Here is a 22,182-nt window from a genome sequence, read left to right as displayed (position 1 = left end):
TTCTTTGCTTCTAAAGAAATTTTACATCATAACTCGGTCCTTCAGAAAAGATATGAGGAGAGTGAACATATAGGCAAGTTTCTGGCTTGGTCTTCAAAAATAAGATCGAATTCGAATCACAGTACAGGTAAATCCTGTAGGTGTTTGTAAAGTTCCCTACTCCAAACCATAGGAATTGTAATAGTAAACATTATTTTCTCTGTGCTCTGAATCGTTATGCACCAATGGCTCCTAAATACATTTCAAATGTATTGGACCACTGTTTACATGGAATTTTAGGTTTCCCCGGTGATTCCAGAAACGGTGGTGGTGGACTTACAGATTGCATTTCACATGCTTTATAAACTACACCAGACTTAGACTTGTTCGCCCTAAGTTGGCAGGGTATGCCCAGACCCGGGTCCCTTGCTCACTTTGCCACTGGATTCAAGATAGCCTGACTGATGAGGGCTGTGAGCCCGAAACCGGTCCCAGGATGCTTATTTCCAGTCCAGAGAAGACATGGCTTGGCAGTTCGGGTTGGACTGTTCCCATGAGGCACAGGGTCAGATTGATTAGTATATAGCCATGTCTGAACTGGGGTGGCAGAGTGAGCTAAAGAATGATGATGGATTAAACTCAGATCAGTTGACTGGGGGTAAGTGGTTGCAATGTTCAACACTCCGTCCATCATCCCCTTTGGTTTTGTTTTGTTTGCCCTAAGTTGGCAGGGTATGCCCAGACGTGGGTCCCTTGCTCACTTTGCCACTGGATTCAAGATAGCCTGGCTGATGAGAGCTGTGAGCCCGAAACCGGTTCCAGGATGCTTGTTTCCGGTCCAGGGAAGACATGGCTTGGAAGTTCGGGCTGGACTGTTCCCATGAGGCACACAGTCAGACTGATTAGCATATAGCCATGTCTGAACTGGGGGGGCAGAGTGAGCTAAAAAATGATGATGGATTAAACCCAGATCAGTTGACTGGGGGTAAGTGGTTGCAATGTTCAACACTCCGTCCATCATCCCCTTTGGTTTTGTTTTGTTTGCCCTAAGTTGGCAGGGTATGCCCAGACGTGGGTCCCTTGCTCACTTTGCCACTGGATTCAAGATAGCCTGGCTGATGAGAGCTGTGAGCCCGAAACCGGTCCCAGGATGCTGGTTTCCAGTCCAGGGAAGACATGGCTTGGCAGTTCGGGCTGCACTGTTCCCATGAGGCACAGGGTCAGACTGATTAGCAGATAGCCATGTCTGAACTGGGGTGGCAGAGTGAGCTAAAGAAGGATGATGGATTAAACCCAGATCAGTTGACTGGGGGTGAGTGCTTGCAATGTTCAACACTCTGTCTATCATCCCCGTTGGTTTTGCTCCGCAGTCACTATTACAACAACGATAATATTTGTTAGTAGCTCAGGACGACTTTCATTTAACAGAAGTAGCGCTTATTACAGTACAGGTTGGAGACCCCTGATTTAAACCGTCATGTCTTTGCTGTTACACATAAGAAAATCAAAAAGATATACCCATGTCTTTATGAGTATATGAGGTGTTCGTGTCACCGTTGTGATGGGAAAATGTAGGAGTTACTGTGCAATAACTGCCACCATAGACCAGCATTGGCATAGCTAATAGGTCTCGCCTTTGGGACCTTATAAGTGTTTAGCCATGCAACAGTTGATGTTGTTGCACCAAGAATATTGTGCTGGATAACTAAACACATAAGGAGAGACCTGTTGGCTATGCCAATGCTTGTTTCGGATATGCTCTTGAGATGGGATGGTATCTGTGAGTGATGCCTTCCTGAATGAGCATGGAGTACATTTGGAATTGTTGTCTTCAGTGTGGCTTTTAACCCCTACATAAAACAGAGCTCTTCCCCACTATGGATAGCACACATTTTTGTGGATGTTTGCCACATGTATGGCTAGTATAGCAAAGGCCGAGCTCTTGACCTTTGCAGATTAAATATAGCGAAATCTGTTTGCCAACTGATTACCAATAATATGTTATATGTTAAAATGGTGAATTGTAAACATTCGAATGTGTCCACATTTCTGTGGAAACAAGAGCGCCCTGTTGTTTCTACATGCAGAGGCTTGGCGTGCATGCGTGTCACGTAGCCCTGCAGCAAACAAAAACCGCACATACCACGCACATCTCTTTATTCGTACGGAAAATAAAATGGCGTATTCCAACCAATCACTGGAAATACAATTCCTTGATGTTTCTATTTCCCAATGTCTTGCTCATCTCACATATATTGCAAACGCACACAATCGGGAACATTTTATGCAAATGCATCTCATACTTTTATATACTAAATGCGTACGTCATCTTTGTGAACAAAAGCAAAAACACGCACACAAGCAAACACAAAGCCCCACACTTACAAAAAACTACATAGAAAGCACACATATCATTCGAGAGTGCAAGAGATGGCGAAGACAATCAGAGAGAGGGCTAGAGTTAGCCAAAGAGAAGCAGAACTAGAAAGAAAGGAGAGAGTTCCAAGAGGATTAACCAAGGAGGCTGGGGAGAACAAGAATTCAGAGGTGCGAAGAAAAAACAGAGCACAATAGAGGAAAGGAAAGGCTTGGGCAAGAGAGATGAGGGAAGAAAGGAGAGATTTAAAGTGGCCGGAGAAGAAATAGACCAGAAATACAGAGGGGGATAAAAAATAGAGCAAGAGTGACAGAACCACAAAATGTAGGGGTGGGAGTTGAAGGAGAAACAGAAAGTGAATGAGCGAGAGAAGCGCAGAAACACAGAGAAAATAGAAAGCAGGAGAAAACAAGCACGCGAGTGGTGCGTGCGTGCACGCGCCTCGTGCTAAAAGTAAAAAAAAAGAAGCATTGGCCACGCGGCCGTGAAAGTGGCGCGGCCGCGAAAGTGACCGCGATCGCGGGCTGTACGGGTACCCTCGAGCGATGCACTTAATGAGCCATGACGAGACAGGAAGGCCAGACCCTGCCAACTTAGGGCACCTGTGCTCGTAACTGTGCGCGTAACCGCACGCTCTAGGCCGCACAAAAAGCTGTGGTCGGCTTTTTGAAGCCCACTTTCTAAAAGTCTCCCCAGAGCAACGCATGCGCTGGCTCAGGCGAGACCTAAAAAAGGTGTGCGTGTCACCGGGCTTGGAAACGCTTTCAGATTGAATGGTGAGCATGCCACCGTGGTGAAGATAATAAAGATAATGTAGAAGTAATCGTGCTTTAACGACCAACGTGGAGACCGGTGTACTTGTCACTGTACTTCGACACGCCTACAGAGAATGGAATGCATGTCGCCGTGCTTTAGCTTTAACAACCAACGAGGAGACAGGCGTGCGTGTCACCGTGCTTCAACATGCTTTCAAATAGAACGGTGTGCATGTCACCATGCTTTAACACCTGGCTCTTTAACTGTTATGCCATTGTGAAAAGAGGTGTGCTTGTCACTGGTTTTCACCACGCCTCACAAAGCATGAACCAAACAGAGTCTGTAGACTCCCTGACACTCTAACGTTGATTGATCTGTTTCTTTCAAATCGGAGTTTACAGCCCTACACACATAGCTTTGAAATACTGCCCTATAAGGCTTGGGCTGTCACAAAATGCGTGGGAAGGACCAAACTAAGACATGTACTGTGCAGGCGTTTTACACTCCCACAAATACCAGCAAGTGCTATGCCTGTTCCTAAAATTGCAGTCTAAGGACCTGTAATGCTGTCAGTAATAGTAAACGGCACCAGGAAGGCGAGGTTAGGGAATGCCTTATGTTCCCAATGATATTTGGAGAAGACTGAGCTCCGCCTCTCACTTCGCCCCAGATCGTCCGTCAGCCCTTTAAGTCTTCCTATGTTATTGGTCACCAACGCCGGGAGTTGAACAATCGAGTGCTCCCCCAGAGCCTCGCGGAAGCTGCCATGCTAGCACTGCGTGAATCTTCTCACATCTGTAGTGTTGCTTGACAAATACGTATACCGTATAAAACTGGCACATAAAATCTCTGGACCGGATCTGACAGCCAATTGATGATACAATGTTGCGTGGGTACTTCGCAGTGGCTCTAATCAGCTTGTTACCAAAATATGTTGTAATACTTGTAGTTTTATTTTTCCTAGTCGCATCCAAGAGCCATTGCCGCAGAGCCGCCTCAGGAGCACACCAACTGACAATCCTAGAATGCTCCTAACGTGACCAGAGCAACGGAACTCCCAGATGCAAACATTCCATTGCTTCATAACATCGAGGCTGATCCCCACATTCTGGAAGAAAACTTGTATTGTGTGAGAAGGCGTTCCACTAGATCCTACTTTGAAACTAGACAATCCATTTTTATTCACATAAGCAGTGTCTCTTTTCCAATGCAATATGTCTTGTTAAATAATCTGTATGCCTCCACATTGTTATATTACAACAGGATATATTTTGTTTCACAGGACATGATATTATTTCGTTTTGCATAAAAGCTGAAGAAGAGACCGATATCATGCACCATGAAAACAATAAGGGAGGCACACATGTTTTCCGTCCCACAGGTGAGGTAACTGGTGCTCAGCTGCTCTGTTAACTATCAGAAAACGTGAAGACTGCGTGTCTTCTAATGCACGTCTGTTAATGTGCTGTTGGTGCTGTGCATAAGTTACGAAAGTGGTGGTGCTGTTCTGTCTCACTTCGCTGCACTTGGGTGAATTATGAGGGACAAAGGAGTGAAATATAAAATTCATGCACTTTACATTAATTTGTTTTTATATCTGGTTGAGTTAGTCTCTAAAGAATTGCCTAAAAGGGAGAGGAATAGTTCAAGGCACCATCTTGATACAGAAAGTTTTTTTTTAACTATCTTTATTGGCATTTTCAAATTTTCAGAATACACATTTTCATAAAATATGTAGAGGCAAGACATTCCTAAGAATAAATATCAGGAGAACCACAAATTATATCAACGTCTACATTCTCAGTGCATTATCCGGACCACCTAGTGGCAGGTAATGTTCAGTGTGGTTTCAACCACCAATAGTTCAGAATGCCCAAACAACACAAAAATTAACGTCAATCATTTAAGGATACCCAACTGGGGCAAGGAACAAAAGAAGAAAAAAAAAGAACCAAACAAATTAAAGACCTGAAGCAGAGGAGGAAGCATAGCAAATATTTCCAGTGCAGCTAGTGGTGAGGACACAATAAATGAAGTAGTTACAGCAGGAGACCAGCAGGTTAACAGTCAAGGAAGGGTCCCATAGCTGCAACGAAAGTTACTGCCCCCAGATTTGCAATAAGTCAGCAAACGTTTCTCCCGCACAGCCTTTAGACACGCTGCACTGTCTGGGCACCAAGCCATCTGAGATGGCAATAGGCGATTCAAGCTAGGGCACCACTAGGCACGTGCCCATATACGATTCGGGTCCGGAATCTATCAACCCCGCCTCTCGTCCCTCTGGGTTCTCCCATGTCGCCAGCACCTCCCTCCACTGGCCTGCCATGGGAAGCTTCCTCATGCCCTTAGTTTCCGCCCAACTGAGTGCTCTGCCTTCCGCTCCACCCCACACTACAACATTTCTATGCCAATGCGCAAATTGTGGTCCCCCGGTAGATTTCCATTCCAGCGCAATACGACGTTTCGCTAGCCCCAGTACCAAGTCTATAAGTCTGTTTCCTACTTTACGCTTTGGCGGTCTAGGAAAAAAACCTAAGATACACGTCTGTATTGTGAGAGGTAGATCCCTGCCCAGTACGGCCGCCAACTTACCCAGCACTGCCTCCCAGAAAGGCCACAAGACTCCACACTCCCAAATCATATGGCTAAAGTCCGCATCCGGATGCGAACATCTGGGGCAAGAACGAACCTCACCTCCATATGTCACATTGAGTCGGTGTGGGGTCATGTAAGCCATATGCGTGTAATTAAACTGTAGATATTTGAGGCGGGAGTTCCGAGAGATCTTCTTGGGGTAGTGCAAAACTCTTCGCCATTCTGCATCTGTTAACACCGTACCCCCCAATCACGTCCCATTTAGCACGTAATCTGGTCAGGGAACTCACTGAGGCCTTCTGGAAAGCAACATAGAACCATTTTACTAGGTGCCTTGCATTTCCAAGTGTCAACAAGGCATGGAGCACCGGGTGAGTTTCCGGCTCACGTCTACCCACCCCCCACAACTGTGAAAAGGTTCGGGCCAAGGCTTCATAATGCAGACCACAACCCTCAACAAGGCCATCAAAGGAAATTAGTCACTTGTCCAAGAAACAAGCACCAACAGTATCGAGCCCTACATCCGTCCAGTGGGCCAATTGCTCAGCAGTAAAGACAGATTGGGGATCTCCGTGCGGTAGGCCCACCAAAGGCAACACAGGAGTATACTTAGCAGGTTGCTCTCCTCTATTCCCACATCTCCGCCAGGCCTGAAAGGCAGTACGTTGCAATAGGCAACAGTACTGTGTGGGTGTCATTGGCCTCGCACCACCACTTTAAACGCCTCCCATTCCACTCCGACTGAGGATGCAGTATTAGTATTATTAAGGAAATAGGTATCAAGAAGAGTGTGTAATGAAGTCCGAAATGGGTCATCGTCTAGCAGCGCCGGATTAAGGCTCCAGGTGGGGATTAGGGGACACGGTCCCAATAGCTGGTGTGCAATCAGTAATGGACTGTGGTCTGACAGTGTACGGCCCTGGTACTCTTGAGTGCGTGATAGTACTATTAAAAGCAGGGGAACACAAAAACATGTCAAGGCGCGTGTGCACTTGGTGCACTGGGGAAAAGAAGGAAAATTCCCTATGACTATCATGTTGTAGCCGGCATGTGTCTACCAGCCCCCAGTGCTCCATCCAGGCACAGAACCCCAGAGCAGTGCGGCGAGTCGGGGGACCTCAGCAAAGGCGGGTGCGAACGATCTAGATCAACATTCGCAACGCAGTTAAAATTTCCCCCAAGGATTAGATTGTCCTGCACACTACTCGCCAATACAGCAGAAAAGAAGTCCAAAAAAGCCAACTTGATCCTGACAGTTCCAAGAGTAACTTTGCGACCTGCCAATCTCCCAGCCACCAGGACATATCGGCCTCCCTCGTCTGCCCATGTTTTCTTTACTGCAAAGGGGACCCCTGGTTGGCCCAGATCAATACCCCCCTAGCAAAGGCTGAACAGTTGGTTGCAAATACCTGGCCCCTCCACCGTCTTTTCAGTCTCCCAGCTTCCTCACTGTTTAAGTGGGTTTCCTGCAAGAATGCTATGTGGATGTCCCTACGCCGCAAGTAGGAGTAAATATTAGAGCGCTTCGCCATGGACCCCATCCCTCTAATGTCCCACGTTAGGAACTGTAAATGTTGTTGAATCTCAGCCATTCCCACGGCATCAAACCAAGAAACATCCCGGCAACCAAAGTCCCCACCCCAGCCGCTTCGTGTACAAAACTTCCCACTCCTCTGTGGTCATACCAGGTCATAAACACAACAACAAAAAAACCCTTATGATGGTGAACGCCCCGATCCCAGGGCAGTCCGACAACGATCCGCCGCCCAAACATCATAGTGAACAGTACGTGCTAATTGAGGCCGCAACCTAGCGTGGCACTCAACGGGGGTAGGCCAGACAGGAAAGGGCGAGAAAAAGTGAAGAGAAGTGACCCTATTAGGGAGGGCGCACCAGCCTGCAATAAATGGGACACAGCACAGGGCCCAGAGTGGGCGACACTCTGACAAGAAGTCTCCAGGGGGCACATCAGTCCTTAGTTACCAGTCCCATCAGATGATAACATCCGCAGTTTGAAGTGTCACCTCCAGCATCTTTGTGCTACCGCTATGGGAGGAGTCTGTTTCATTGCCGTCAGACTCTTTAGGGGCTCCCCATCAGACCTGCCACCGCCCGTAGAGCCCATGCCCTCTCCATCTCAGTCTGTGATGGAGTCGGTTTCTTGAAGATCTCGTTGCGAGTGCGCCGCCTTAGTCGTTTCCGTTGTTCCAGAGGTTGTTGTTCAGTGCTCTTGGGGCCTCCAGCCGCAGGATGCTCACCTTTATAGACCTCCAGCCAGTCCCATGCATCACTAGGACTATCAAAGTAATGAGCAGTCCCATCTAGCAGGATACGGAGTCGGGCCGGGAACATCAGGGAATATTGAAAACCTTCGTTTCTTAGGGCTCTCTTGACCTCTAAATAGGAAGTCCGTTTCCTCTGGACCTCCAGCGTATAATCTGGAAAGAGTGAAACTTTACTATTATCCACTGTAAAAGGTCCAATCGCTCTCGCCTTTTGTAGGAGGAGATCTCTGGCGCGAAAGTGGAGCAGGCGAGCTACCACCGGACGCGAAGGCCATCCAGGTGCCAAGGGTCTGGCCAGCACCCGATGCGCCCGTTCGAGAGTGTAGAAGGAGGAAAGGCCCTCCGGCGCCACGACATTCTTAAACCATTGCTATAGAAAGGCTACCATGTCACCACCCTCTGTTCCTTCCGGCAGGCCTAGGAGACACACATTGTTCCTCCTATTACGCCCTTCAGCGTCCTCCGCCCTGCGTTCCAACCGACCCACTCTGTCTGTGAGGGCTCCCATATGTTGTTCCAATGCCTTATGGGCGGGCGCCAACTCGGCCACAGCATGCTCCGTCCCCTTGACCCTCTCTGACAGTTTTTTATGTTCTTCGCGCAGCAGGTCAAGACCCACTGCGACAGTGTTAATATCTTGATGGAGGGTCGCCTTAGTATCTGCTATTGCCTCCAGGACTTGAATTGCCGTTGGAAGGGGTCGTCCAGAGTGGTTTGGGACTGGTCCTGCGTGGTGTCAGCCTGGCGACCCTTAGGTTTCCCCATGTCAATAAATACTCCTGGGTGGGGCCACAGCCCACGGTGTGCACCAGTTGCCGGGATCAGAGTCAGTAAGGGGCCACCCACCACGGTGTGGTCGTCACTGTGGGCTATAGCGCGAGCCTGATCTGCTCTCCCCACTGTCTCCCGTACCCAGATGTTTGCACCCACTCACCCCAGGGTCTGATCAGGAGCGCAGGCCTCTGTCAAGTGGTGGATTCAGGCTCCGGTGCCCGCTCCCGTGAGTCTATCCGTCACCGGAGTCCCAGCGGCCCTACGGCAGCCCAGACCACCAACCTCTCTGCTTTTTCCTGCTGATGGACACTACGGACCGGGAGGTGATGTCGTCGTCCAATTCGTCCGGTCAGAGCACAGACTTTAATGTGGGGTGTGTGGAAGGGCCCAGGACACCTAGCCGCTCTATCAGACTGGCAGGAGAGGTTTTAACCCCCGTGTTGGCGATAGGGTACTGGACTCCTGTAGCTTCTCAGCGCGGCAGAACAGGAATGTCCGTGCACGCCAGTGCCTCACATCAAGGACACCATCCGGAGCAGTTATAGGAGTAGGCTGCAACCAGGAGGCTGGGCGGAGGCAACGGGGATATCAAGTTAACAGAAAGAAGTCTGCTGTACCTATATGCTTTGACAATGCGCAATTAAGTCAGTTTCTAATAAAGACCACTATTGCTGAACCATGCATATAAATTGTACCACGAATCAGGTTGCCATATTTTTACTTTTTTATTTTCAAGTTAATTGGAAACATGTCATAAATGCATAAATCATGTGTTGACAAAAACGGTTCAACTAGCAGAGGACATAAGAATCCTACGAACAATAATGCCCATGGAAAATCTTAGACACAGATTATTCAAACATTCTCACTCACACTTAAATCCATTCAAACCATGAAAACAAACTACACATACATCCTAAAATCTGGAAAGTAACAATTCAGAGGCCCAAAATAATTGGCATATCTTTTTTCAAGAGGAACGAGGATTAATATATTGTTGGTAAAAGTTTATGGTCATGAAAATTCAATGGAGGAAAAAAGGACAAGAGGTTATCCTTTTGATTAAATCTATATAGATAAAGTACAAAGTCTCAATGAATCTATAAAGCTAACGTCAATAGAATATAAAGCTAAAGAGCAAATTAATCTCACCAACACCAGTCCAGAGCGGGGAGGGGCAAGAATGCTGGTTACGCACTGTCAATGAGGCCCATCTCCATCCCCAAACTCCCGCTGAACTCCTTACCCCTGAGGTGATCATCTGGTGCAGGTCCCAGTTTCTCCGGGTTCCGTGTCGTAGCTCCAGAAGACCGTCCGCTCCAATCCCCGTGCCCCCGGCAGCTCACAGGCAGGTGGCGTCCTCTCACAGCTAGTCTCCGGCTCCATCACAGGTACCCGCGTTTGGATAAGGCCTTCACTGGTGAGTGCGGTCTGCGCGCGGCCTTCCGACCGGGGTGTGAAGTGAAGCCGTGTCTGCCCCTGGAGTCAGCCCGTACAGCCGCAGTCCGCCAAGCCTCGTCCACCGACGCGGTGTTCAGCGCACCGCGCCGGAAGCCTCAGAAATCGGACCGAGTGCCCTCCTGACTTCCTCCAGCACCCGGCTGTCGGAGGGGACTCTGAAAGATGCCCCGACTGCAGGTTATAATAGGAGAAGTGATCGGCTGGTCCGGAGCTCCTCGCTCACGCGTCCGCCATCTTCTCCGTCCAAGCCACGCCCCATCTTGATACAGAAAGTTATGGCAAATTGTATAATCTCCTGCAGCGATGGAAGAGATACACAATGGTGTGGGCTGCCCATAGCCAATGTACAATACTTCGAATACTTCCTGAGCATGAACAAGAGAAAACAGAGTCTTAGTAAACACTTTTTGGGACTGCCTGGGAGCTACAGAGGAGTGACATGCAGAAGGGCAGTTGGTCAGCGTTGGGGTAAATAGTCTACTTGGTCTACCCAAGAGTGATCAGCACATGGCATACACACTCAAGCATCAATGACAGGCCTTCACAGGGTTATATTGATTGTCATACATCTATTTTCTACTACAAGATAATCCTGAATCATGAGACTGCCATAATGCCCTTTTGAGCATCCTAGCGTACCTGCTTGCTGGTGCTTAAATAGAGGACTAGGGTGTTGATGGGCTGGGTGATGAGTCACAGGAAGAAGGCAAGGCTTTCATTTTGGGCACATGCATTTTCCCCCGTGACTGTCACTTTAAAAATGGATGTAGGGTAAGCGTCAGAGGTGGCTGGTGCACTTTGAAAGTGGTGGGAGGTAACCACTACTTTGATCTGCATTGAAGTTGATCAAACCAGTGAAATAAGCAAATCTGGCTTCCATTCGATGGGTTTGGGTGGCGGATTTTGACTCTCTGAGAAAAGTTTGAAAACACCATGGTCAAATGGTGCATTTTGTTGCTCAAACTTCACATATGTAAAAATCCATAGGGTTTCCTCTCAAGGGCACAAATGAAAAATGTCAATACTTTGAGGTATGTCAGGCATATCTTATCCTCCACAGTCTTGAAATGTACCTGTTCCAAGACTGAAACTGTGAATTGTGCAGCATTATTCTCCTAATGATTTGTTAAAGGACAATACATATTACAGGCAGTTTACCTCACTTCTTTTCCCCATTCTTCCTTGTGCCCTGTCTAAGTAGATTCCGTATACTATGTATTTACCTGGAGTCTTCTGACTGTTCCAGAAAGTAGGAGGACAACCCTAAACATTGTCCTGATTTTTTAGGAGAGCACTTCACTTGCAGGTTGATGACCTTTGATCATCATCTTTAGGCCAGGAACATTATCAGTCTGTTGCCAACTAGTCTTACTGCATCAGTGATCTGATAGAGACATCTAGCCTCAAATTCCTTAACTTCGAATATTCCCAGGTGTCAAACTGGATCCGGAAAACTTTCCGCAGCAGCACCTCTGCGCGCCGGAGGCGGCGCCGCATGGCTCCGCCCTGACGTCATCCAGCGGAGCCATATATGCCCCTTCCGGCACGCTGATGTCAGTTTTCTTCTTTTCCGCGTCCCAACGGGAATACTGGAAAACCAGCGGTTCCTTGGCCTGTTTTTCGGGCCTTCTAACATTGTGCGATGCCTTCGGGCTTCAAGGCGTATGAGACCTGTGCACGCCAAATGTCTGTCACGGACCCACACGCCGTTTGTATGTGGTGCTTTGGAGTGCATCACGACTCCGAAGAGTGCTACGTCTGTCAACAGATGAAACCTAAGTCCTTAAGGGAGCGTCGTATGAAGGTGCGGGCCGCACGACTGTCAGGTCCTGCACCTTTGCGCCGCCGATCTCCCTCTCGGGATCGGGCCCGCTCACGAGATCGTTCCCGCGGACATCGTTTGGAGACAGGTAAGCACAAACATAAGTCACGGAGGTCGTCCTCCCGTAAATGTGATGCTGGGGCCCGTTGCTGTCGGTCTTTGCCAGGCACCGGCGCCCAGCAGTCGTCTCCCCCATACTCACCCTTCCCGGGAGTCAGACCGACACAGACCCAAATGGAGGCTTATTCAAAGGCTCTCCACTCTTTCTTTGGGTCACCGCCTCTCCCTGGTGCGTCTTCGGGTCCCACAGAGGAGGAAGGCACTCATGTCGGGTCTTCACCGGCGGATTTATCCTCGACGCCGTCTGCGTGCATCGACGCCGAAACCGGAGTCTATATGATGTCGACGGGACACGGCCCGGAGGGCCCTCCCTGTTGTCCGTCCAGCCCACCCGTCCAGTCACTGCATAGCCCTGCGCGGCTTCTTGCGCTGACGTCGGACGAGTTCGACGCCCTGTTGACCTCTTTCCTCCCTGCAGATAGAGGTTGGGTCGCCGTCGGACCGACCCAGGCCGAGTCCCCTCTGGAGGTTCCTGACATCGATACGACGCCGTCTCACGTCAGTCGACGCCAGTGCCGGCGCCTAGGGCTCCTCTGTTACAGGAGGTTGACGTCCCTCTGGACTCCCCTGCCCGAGGTCATTTTGGTGCCCCTTAGTGCAGGTACATAGCGTTCCGTGGCCTTCGGATCAACCTCAGTCTCCTCCACTTGTGGACGAGTTAGTCTACAACCGTCTCCTACCGACGGTTTGTTGTCGCCCCCCAGAATGGCAACTGGGGCTAGTGCGGATTTCGCACGGGCTATTCGCAGGGCTGCAGATATTCTTCGCTTTCAGCGCCCTGTTGTTTCCCTGCCCTTTGATCCTTTACTGGATCTCCTCCACATGGAGCCTGTTGAGGTGGAGCCTTTGCTGCCCCTTGGTGGGTCTTTGCTTGACATCCTGCTTGGTACCTGGGCACGGCCCTCCTCTGGTCACTGTTGATCGGGCCATTGCTCCCCGGCATCGTCCAGCCCCGGACGATCCTCTCTGCTTGTCCCTTCACCCTAGAGCTCAGGGTCTGGTTGTCCAGGCGGCTTTTGACTTGCAGCCTTCTTCCACTTTACCATTGTTACCTCCTACTAGGGAATCTTGGTGGCTGGAGACATGTGGTCGCCACATTTTTGCCACTGCCAGTGCGGGCTCCGTGCCTTAAACACGTCTTGCGTGTTCGCACATGCTTCCTTTGCCCTTTGGGACTTAGTTGAGCTCCTTCTTCCTTCTCTCCCAGAAGGGCCCCGGGCTGACTTACTTCGCCTTCTTCTCGATGGCAGGGGAATGGCACAATTTTCCCTTCGATCATCCCTTGATGCAACTGACTCTGTGGGTAGGGCACTGGCCCGGTCGGTTGCTTTGCGCCACCATGCATGGCTGCGCGACAGTCGTTTCCCAGACAATGTTCGGGATGCTCTTCGGGATCTGCCATTCAATGGTGTGGACCTTTTTGACAGCCACGCTGATTCAGCAGTCTCCCGCCTCATGCCTGGTCTACCGTGACTTTCTGGTCCTTGCGGCATAGTTTTCTGCCTTTTGGTATCTTTTTCTTGTGCATAGGCGATGTTGCCTTGTTTGTTTTGAGTCCTGGGTTCATAACGTAGTACCCGAATGGTGTAGGTGGTTGTTCCGCCCTCTTTGACTTTCTTCAGTACAGCCGGTCGGTTGCCTACTTTTCAGTCCTCTGACTGTGACCTTATCACAAGAGGACCCCCCTTGCAGGGGTTAAGACTTACCCAATGTGGGGTATTTGCTGGCTATCATGTAGCTGCCTTTCTGCAGGGAAGGCTTAGTATGCTCCTGTGGAGTCTTTCTCACAGAAGATTCTTCCTTGGCTCAGTGTATGCAACATTACAGGTTTGCATCGCTAAATTGCTCTTTCCGGTAGGGTTGGGGTCAACGGTTGTCCGTATTACTTCCAAGCGTCGGTAGCGGATCTCTACAATGAGGTCTACCTCGCCTGCCTTCCCCAGGGGCGTAATTCAGCCACACTGTGCTCTTCCTTGTTCTGTTCTGCTCCGGCAGTTCTTCGATGGCTGCCATCATGCTATCATCTAGCGCCAAGGCAGAGCAGCTGCGCGACACACTTCTTCAGTGTTTGCGCATACTGTAGGCGCACCCTGGTATGTTCGCTGTCATGGGGCGCCTCCGTTCTTCTTTCGCTTCTGTGGTGACTGGTCTACCCTCCATTCTTTGGGATGGGTGACGCCTCTGTCTGGCCTTGTCTATAGACAATGGCGTCTTCGCCATGTACGCCTATGCTGTCTCCTGCTTTGTGCACTCCTTTCTAGGCACTTCCCATTCAGGAGTTTTTTGTCCTATTTCTCAGCTGTTTTCCGTGCAGGTTTTTCCATGCTTCTGCTTTAGGTTTCCGCTGTCACGCTCTCAGGGTGTAGTTTACTCTACATGGAGGCTCGCTTTTGGGGTGCGTGCTTAGGCCAATGCGTTGGTCCTGCCAGTTTCTACTTTCATGATCTGCTCCGTCTCTTTATCTATCTTGCGGGGAACATTGGTTCCTCCCGGACGGGTGGCTACTGTCGCATGCGGCTCTGGCCATTGTCTTGTCCAACTATACTTCGACATTACTGTTGGTATTTATGGCGCTTGTTTTATGCACACAACCCCTTTCAATGTGTATCTTTTTCAATGTATGTCTGTTCTCTGCTCTTCCCGCAATGGGGTGGCGCAGGCATCGCTCCTTGATGGGGTGTCTGTGGTCTTCGCCCCGGTCTGCTCTTGGGAGGACGGGCTCTTCTGTGTGTGTCCGGCTTGCCGAAGGGCGCATTTTGCCGGTTGCCTACCTGGTGACGCGTCCTTTCCATCTGGGCTGCTTACGCTACCCTACAGTGGGGTTTCCCTATTCTGGATGTGGTTCTGCCGTCCACACTGTATGCTTATGAGTATCCCTGTTTTCCACATGTATGCCAGTCTTACTGTGGTCCTGTTCTGAGTGCTTCTCTTTATCTTCTGCACTCTCACATGTCTTGTGACGGAGCGACGGCGAACTGGAGTGTCTTGTGTTTCTGGTAATGTCGGCACTGTCTGGCCATGGCTCAGCATCCTACTGATGCGGCCCCACGTATCTTACCTGGTGCAGGTTCAACAGTGTTTTTTCCACTATTGTGCATACTCGTCCAGTGTGCATTGACTCTGTCATGGTGTTTTGTCCTCTCTCTGGGTCTTGCTTCCTGTCGACACATCGGATCCTGCGGATCCATTGGACCTTCGGGTCAGTTCAGCTTCTTTACGAAGCCATGAACTCTTACTTCCGCACCAGCATTTCTGGCTCTGTGCTTTCTTTCTCTCAACCTGGTATGCACTCTAGGGTTTTCGTGCTGTTCTTGATGACTTGTGGTGCCTTTGCCTCCCATTGTTTTCTTCTCTATTCAGAGCTTCGTGGTCTGGTGTTGGCTGCGCTGGCATTGCTGTCCCCACTGTGTTTCGTCACCTTGTTGACGGCTAAGGAACTTTGTGGGGTTCAGTCGCAGGCCCGCCTTCTCTATGCCTATGGCTTTGGTATCTATTCTAAGTTAAGGAATCTGCGGCTAGATGTCCCTATCAGATGGACGAGTTACTTACCTTCGGTAACAATGTATCTGGTAGAGACACAGTCTAGCCGCAGATTCCTTAACACCCGCCCGTCCTCCCAATTCTACGAGGAGCTTTTCAGGTTGGGTTTCCCGCATTCGCCTCCCTCCAGGTGGCTTTGTCTTCCTGCAGGGTGACATTTTTCACTTCCCACCTAGACAGGATGCTTCCTTCTGTTTGCTTGCTCTGCTCCACCCATTCTCGTGATTTGGGTGGTATGCTCATGTGTCATGTATCCCTTTACATCACTACACCCTGGATCGTCCAGTGTGAGGTCTTATGTCCCCCCTCTTCTCAATCGGCCTTGGGGACTTCCACTGCAGTCCATTGGTTTGAAGTAGATTGGCTCTGCCTCAGTCTATAAGCCTCTTACAGGGGATACGTCGTCCCTTTCTGGTACTGACTTGTGGTGAATTGTCATTGCTCCTGTGTTCCAGCCTTGTTGCCCTTCACAGTTATATATTATGGTTGCAGACTTTCTGTCGTCTGTTATGATGTTTTTTCACATCTTCTTCTGCCTCCAGGGAAGGTTTAGCCTCCGCTTTTGCGGGGTTGCTTCTCAGAGCGGTGCTCTGCTTTTTACCTTTTTTTTCACCATTCACTTTCTTTTTCTCACAGTTTTTGCTGGTGGCTCTGCGTTGTGACGTGGAAAAGTTTCTCCGACGAAAACTGACGTCGGAGGGGCATATATGGCTCCGCTGACGTCACGTCCATGGACGACGTCAAGGCGGAGCCATGCAGCGCCACCCCCGGCGCGCAGAGGTGCTGCTGCAGAACGTTTTCCGGATCCAGTCTGACGCCTGGGGATATTCTAAGTTAAGGAATCTGCAGCTAGACTGTGTCCCTAACAGATTCATCGTTACTGAAGGTAAGTAACTCGTCCTTCGCAGCCTAAATTAATTTGCAAACAAGTTTTAGAAAGGTGATCTATTTGGGGCTGCTACTCATAATAGTGAATAAACCTCCAACTGTAACCATTAACCACATTAAATGTCAGTTTTAAGATACGGAACAAATTTGCCATATCTGAAGACTTCAAGTGTGCTCTTGAGAGACCTCAGAGAAGTTTGGGAGATGAGGAATAGCTTACCTCTAATCTTGGAAAAAACGGTTCAAACCCACCAGACCCCGCCACCCCCAAGATTGGGTTTTGCTTTGTTTATAGTGCCCCTAGACAAAGACATTAAGGTTTCCGAGGATTAGGATTGGCTTGTAAAGCCTGGAACAGGTATTCCTGAATCTATAAAAAAATAAGCTCCACACATTTTAGCTAAATTTGGAAACTTTGCTCTTTAAATCTGCCTTTTAATAAAGCCAATTCTAGGTCAGTTTTCATCCCCTTTCCTTAAAAACTGAGCCCCCTCCAGATTCCCCACTAAAGCTTGGCCTGGCATGCCTGTCTTATAGTGCACATGACGCATCAACCTTTAAGGCATGCAGGCACAGCTATGATTAAGGCCCCCCCCCATTAGGGTTGCCACCTGGACGATTTTACGGGCACAACCAGTATTTTAATGTCCTGCCATTACCCAAAAAAATTAAAACTCATAAAGCTGCTATTTTTCGCCTAATCAGTACATACTTTAAACACTGAATGTTAGAAAAAACATGTTAAAGTGTGTTCTACAACTGCGTTATTCAACCCTGACTGATAATTAAAGTAAACAAAGACAGAACAGGCATTAAAAAAAATAACAAATAAACGCACACAATTTCATATGCAGTTCTACTTAACAATCTGGTGCAGACCATTGCCGAATTTTAAAACGTGAACAGATGGTGTGTTATTTTCTGGGGGAAAGGTGTCAACCCTACCCTCCAAGGATCAATACTGTAGCATTCCCTGTATCTGCTTAGAATTCCCTCATGTACGGAATGAACTTGGAATGGGATCACACAGATGATATAGACACGAAGAAGATAGTTTGTCAAAAAGTAAACAGCTATAGAGTAAAGAGATATACTCCAAGGAAGTGGTTATTATTTCTTCTTATTTTAAATAGGCGCTCCTGTTTACATACTAATAATCACGAAAACATGATTGTAATATAATGCATTTTAATGTGCTGTTTGGTATTTAGATTACAAAAAATTATTAGGGTGCAAATTGTGAACTGAGCGAGTGTGGAATGTAAGAGACAAGCGGCTCGATCTGAGCACCAACAGGGAACCTCTAAAATGGTTATCAGAACATTGTCACAGCATGGAGATTTCATTGAACAAGAATTGGATTACACCAGTGCAGAGACAGAGAATGATTCCAACTTGCAGTATGACAGATGTATGTCTCACACACACTACAACAATGTTTGTTTTCCATAAGCTGTAACTTTGCACTCACAAAACGCCTCATGCAAAAAGGAAAATGTATTGAAACAAATTTAAATCAAAGACTACAAGGAAGGCTCCCTCCTTACTGCTGCTCTTTGTTCTTGCTGTCTGAGCTGCGATGGTTATTGCATGAATTACACACTCAATGCTGGTCATGATACAAAAGTTCAGGGGACATGTTCTAGTAGAAAATAAATTATTTCAGACCCTGAGCATAACACCCTCGACATAGTTACTTAAGCTGGAAGGGAGCTATGACCCTTCCCTCACTGCAGCCCACCAATCGCATTTGAGTCATGACCAGTAGCAGTTGCTGGGTAGCAATGAAGGAGGCAGAGGTCCGAGACACACCCACTCCATTGTTCACACCGCTTGCCCTGCCTCCGCTATTTAGCTTAATGGCACTTTTTTGAACCCGCCCTGGGCCAGGTAAAGATCTACCAAACAGAAACTCATGAAAATGAAAACTGGCTAAAAAACATCGAACCAACACCTGCCAATTCCTGGATTTCTGATAAAAGGAAAGAGAGATGGCAAGTTTTGCCTAGAGCTGATTATGCAAAAACTAAACTCTGTGTATGATCTGGCCCAGATAACTAAAACAAGCACAGACATCATGCAAAACTAACTCTCTGGCATAAGGAAATACCTCAGTGATCTTAGAGGTAGCATAAAAGAGGCTAAATCCCAGGTCAGTGATCTAGAAGACCATTAACTAAAAACAGGAAAAGTTCTTTCTAACATCACCAACAGGATTGTAGCACTAGAGAAAAGTGTGGTAGAGGTAGAAGACCAAAACAGTAGAGGAAAGTTATGAATATTCGGCCTCCCTGAAGGAACAAAGAAACACTTACCCTTGTGTATAGTCTTTCTAGAATCCAGAATCCCACAGACCCTATACTTTAGAACTGAAGGATGCTGAAATCACTAGAGCATACAGAATACCTACCATCAAACTGAAAAATCTCACATCTCCCAGAGCCATCATCTTTAGACAACTGATATACGCATATATGAAGGAGATAATTTCTTACATGATGAAACACCAGTAGATCAATTGGAAAGGCTTCAAAATCGTTATATCGCATGACCATTCAAAGAAAACAGTAAAAAAATTGAAAATGTTTCTCGCCAAAAAAAGTCTCTTAAAGAATTCTTGCTCCAGTTCTCCTTTGCAGGGCCAGTCCAACTCAAAATAATGTGCAACAGAAAGCACAAAAAGGCACTAAACCCAAGTAACACTACTAGTCAACTTCACTACTCAACATTTAGCTAACCAAATCTCAAAAACCTTTCCAATTTCCACATTCTCAGTTCAACTGTACCACAACTCTAACACATGTCTAACACAGTTCACCATTATAACACATTCTAACTTCACATTTTCTTAAATAAAACCATCACAATTAATATCATTACCAAAATTAGTGCTTCTCCAAGTCAGCTATATAAACGACACCCAAATTCTGCAGAATCCGTTTAGGATACACTATGACAAGATAAGATAAGCATGTTAAGTTAATGTCACCATAGCTTACGCTACGTTGCAACATAAAATATCTTATGTTCTGCCATAACCTGATTACTCCTGAGGCGGAAGCCGGGAGTCCACCTTTTTTAAAAAAAATTGTATTTTCTGTGTCACCCTTCGCTGTAATAATTGCTTTTAAACCCCACTCACCTGCCTGGCTTCTCCAGACACGAGGGACAGAAACCCCTTAACAGCGCATCTCGCTGCAACAAATACTTGGCAGAAGCACTTGCCTGCCGCCATTGACGGCGAGGACACGAGGCCACGCCTACCCTAGGCGACGCCCACCGCCCAAGCCAGTATAAAATCGCCGCTCGCAGCGCCACAGAAACAGAACCTGATTACTCCTGAGGCGGAAGCCGGGAGTCCACCTTTTTTAAAAAATATTGTATTTTCTGTGTCACCCTCGCTGTAATAATTGCTTTTAAACCCCACTCACCTGCCTGGCTTCTCCAGACACGAGGGACAGAAACCCCTTAACAGCGCATCTCGCTGCAACAAATACTTGGCACAAGCACTTGCCTGCCGCCATTGACGGCGAGGACACGAGGCCACGCCTACCCTAGGCGACGCCCACCGCCCAAGCCAGTATAAAATCGCCGCTCGCAGCGCCACAGAAACAGAACCTGATTACTCCTGAGGCGGAAGCCGGGAGTCCACCTTTTTTTAAAAATATTGTATTTTCTGTGTCACCCTTCGCTGTAATAATTGCTTTTAAACCCCACTCACCTGCCTGGCTTCTCCAGACACGAGGGACAGAAACCCCTTAACAGCGCATCTCGCTGCAACAAATACTTGGCAGAAGCACTTGCCTGCCGCCATTGACGGCGAGGACACGAGGCCACGCCTACCCTAGGCGACGCCCACCGCCCAAGCCAGTATAAAATCGCCGCTCGCAGCGCCACAGAAACAGAACCTGATTACTCCTGAGGCGGAAGCCGGGAGTCCACCTTTTTTTAAACAATATTGTATTTTCTGTGTCACCCTTCGCTGTAATAATTGCTTTTAAACCCCACTCACCTGCCTGGCTTCTCCAGACACGAGGGACAGAAACCCCTTAACAGCGCATCTCGCTGCAACAAATACTTGGCAGAAGCACTTGCCTGCCGCCATTGACGGCGAGGACACGAGGCCACGCCTACCCTAGGCGACGCCCACCGCCCCTTTCCTCACCCTTAAAAATGTGCAACCACCGGACGCGCAGCGGACGGGCGCAGCGGGCGCGCCGTCAGCGCGCCGAAGGCGCGCCAAAGGCAAGCCCGTCTGCGCCCGTCATCGCCAAGTCATCGCCTTTCGCCAGACCCCCTGGACTTTCCCCGTCACCGCCCCTTGCCTACGATAGTATGACACTTCATAGCTGGAACCCCGGAAGAACTTGCGTTAACATTACAGGTAAGCCCGGCTTCACCTGCCTGAAATGCCAAACTTGCAATTTCTCCACTACTAAACCCCACGCCATTCGACAGCTCTTAGGTTCGGACAAAACAACCTCCATCACAATATTTCACCTCAATGTAAGATCACTAGCCAAACATCACCTTGAAGTTCATACCCTAATCCTGGATGAAAATCCAGATATCCTCCTCCTCTGCGAAACATGGCTTCGCGATGGCACCTCCACCATTCCCAACCTTACGCTACCAGACGACTATTTGATGTCGACCATCAACAGAGAGGGAAGAGGTGGTGGTCTCGCTATAATCCACAAAAAAACGCTCTCCTGTTCTTTTGTCAAGGGAGATCTGTCAGACTCCGAATGCGCCCATTTCAAAATCTTAATTAATCCTAACTTCACCGTGTCGGGTCTCTACATCTACCGCCCACCTGGCCCCTCTTCAAAATTCATTGAGGCCCTCCTTGAGTCAACAACCTTCCTAATAACTAAAAGCCCCAATTTTACCATTCTGGGAGACCTCAATCTTCATTTTGATCTACTTAATGACCCTACGATCAAAACACTCCTTGCAGACCTCGCCGCACTGCAACTCAACCCCCTCATCTCCACTCCAACTCACCTAGCTGCGCACATCCTAGACCCAGTTTTTTCAAACTTAGAAGAACTCACCTCAGAGCCACCCCTTCCTATGGGATGGACAGATCACTCCCTTATTAAACTGGCCATACCGGTCAACAAAAGCAGGCTCAATACGGCATCGACCAGCCGACTAAAAAGACCATGGCATAAACTGTCTCAAGTGGACTTTCATAAGACCCTAGGGGACTTCTACCTTGACAACAACTCTGACATCAACGCTAACTACAGCATGTTTCATGAGTGGATTTTAGGCGGACTAGACAGCCTCATCCCAGCAAAATGGACAAAGGGTCGTAACTCTCCATCTAACCCCTGGTACAACGACACACTCAAAAATCTACGGAAAGAGTGCAAAAAGGCAGAACGCCTCTGGCGTAGGGAATATAACAAAGAAGACAAAGCTAAATACCTTCTGTTACAGAAAACCTATCACAAAGCCATCCGTGCTGCACGGACCGCTTTCTACGCCGACAAAATCGAATCTAGTCCCACCCCCGCTAAAGAAATCTTTAAACTTGTACAAGAACTGCAGAGCAACAAAACACCCCTCCCTACCAT

General features: G+C 48.4%; 1 protein-coding gene across 3 annotated transcripts in view; it reads left to right on the top strand.

Moving 5' to 3' along the window:
- The window catches only part of LOC146811576 (zinc finger protein 567-like), a 91,178-nt gene that overhangs the window by 53,892 nt on the left and 15,104 nt on the right, over window positions 1–22,182 (top strand). For all 3 annotated transcript variants that reach the window (XM_085618550.1, XM_085618551.1, XM_085618552.1), the window contains one exon: window positions 4,395–4,493. In XM_085618550.1, coding sequence (XP_085474676.1) covers window positions 4,395–4,493 — 99 coding nt within the window. The remainder of the gene's footprint in view (window positions 1–4,394; window positions 4,494–22,182) is intronic.

The sequence above is a fragment of the Triturus cristatus genome, chromosome 7 (genome assembly GCF_964204655.1).
Source record: "Triturus cristatus chromosome 7, aTriCri1.1, whole genome shotgun sequence".
NCBI classification, from domain to species: domain Eukaryota; kingdom Metazoa; phylum Chordata; class Amphibia; order Caudata; family Salamandridae; genus Triturus; species Triturus cristatus.
Note: the sequence above shows the minus strand (reverse complement) of the source record. Positions and strands in the feature narration are given on the sequence as shown.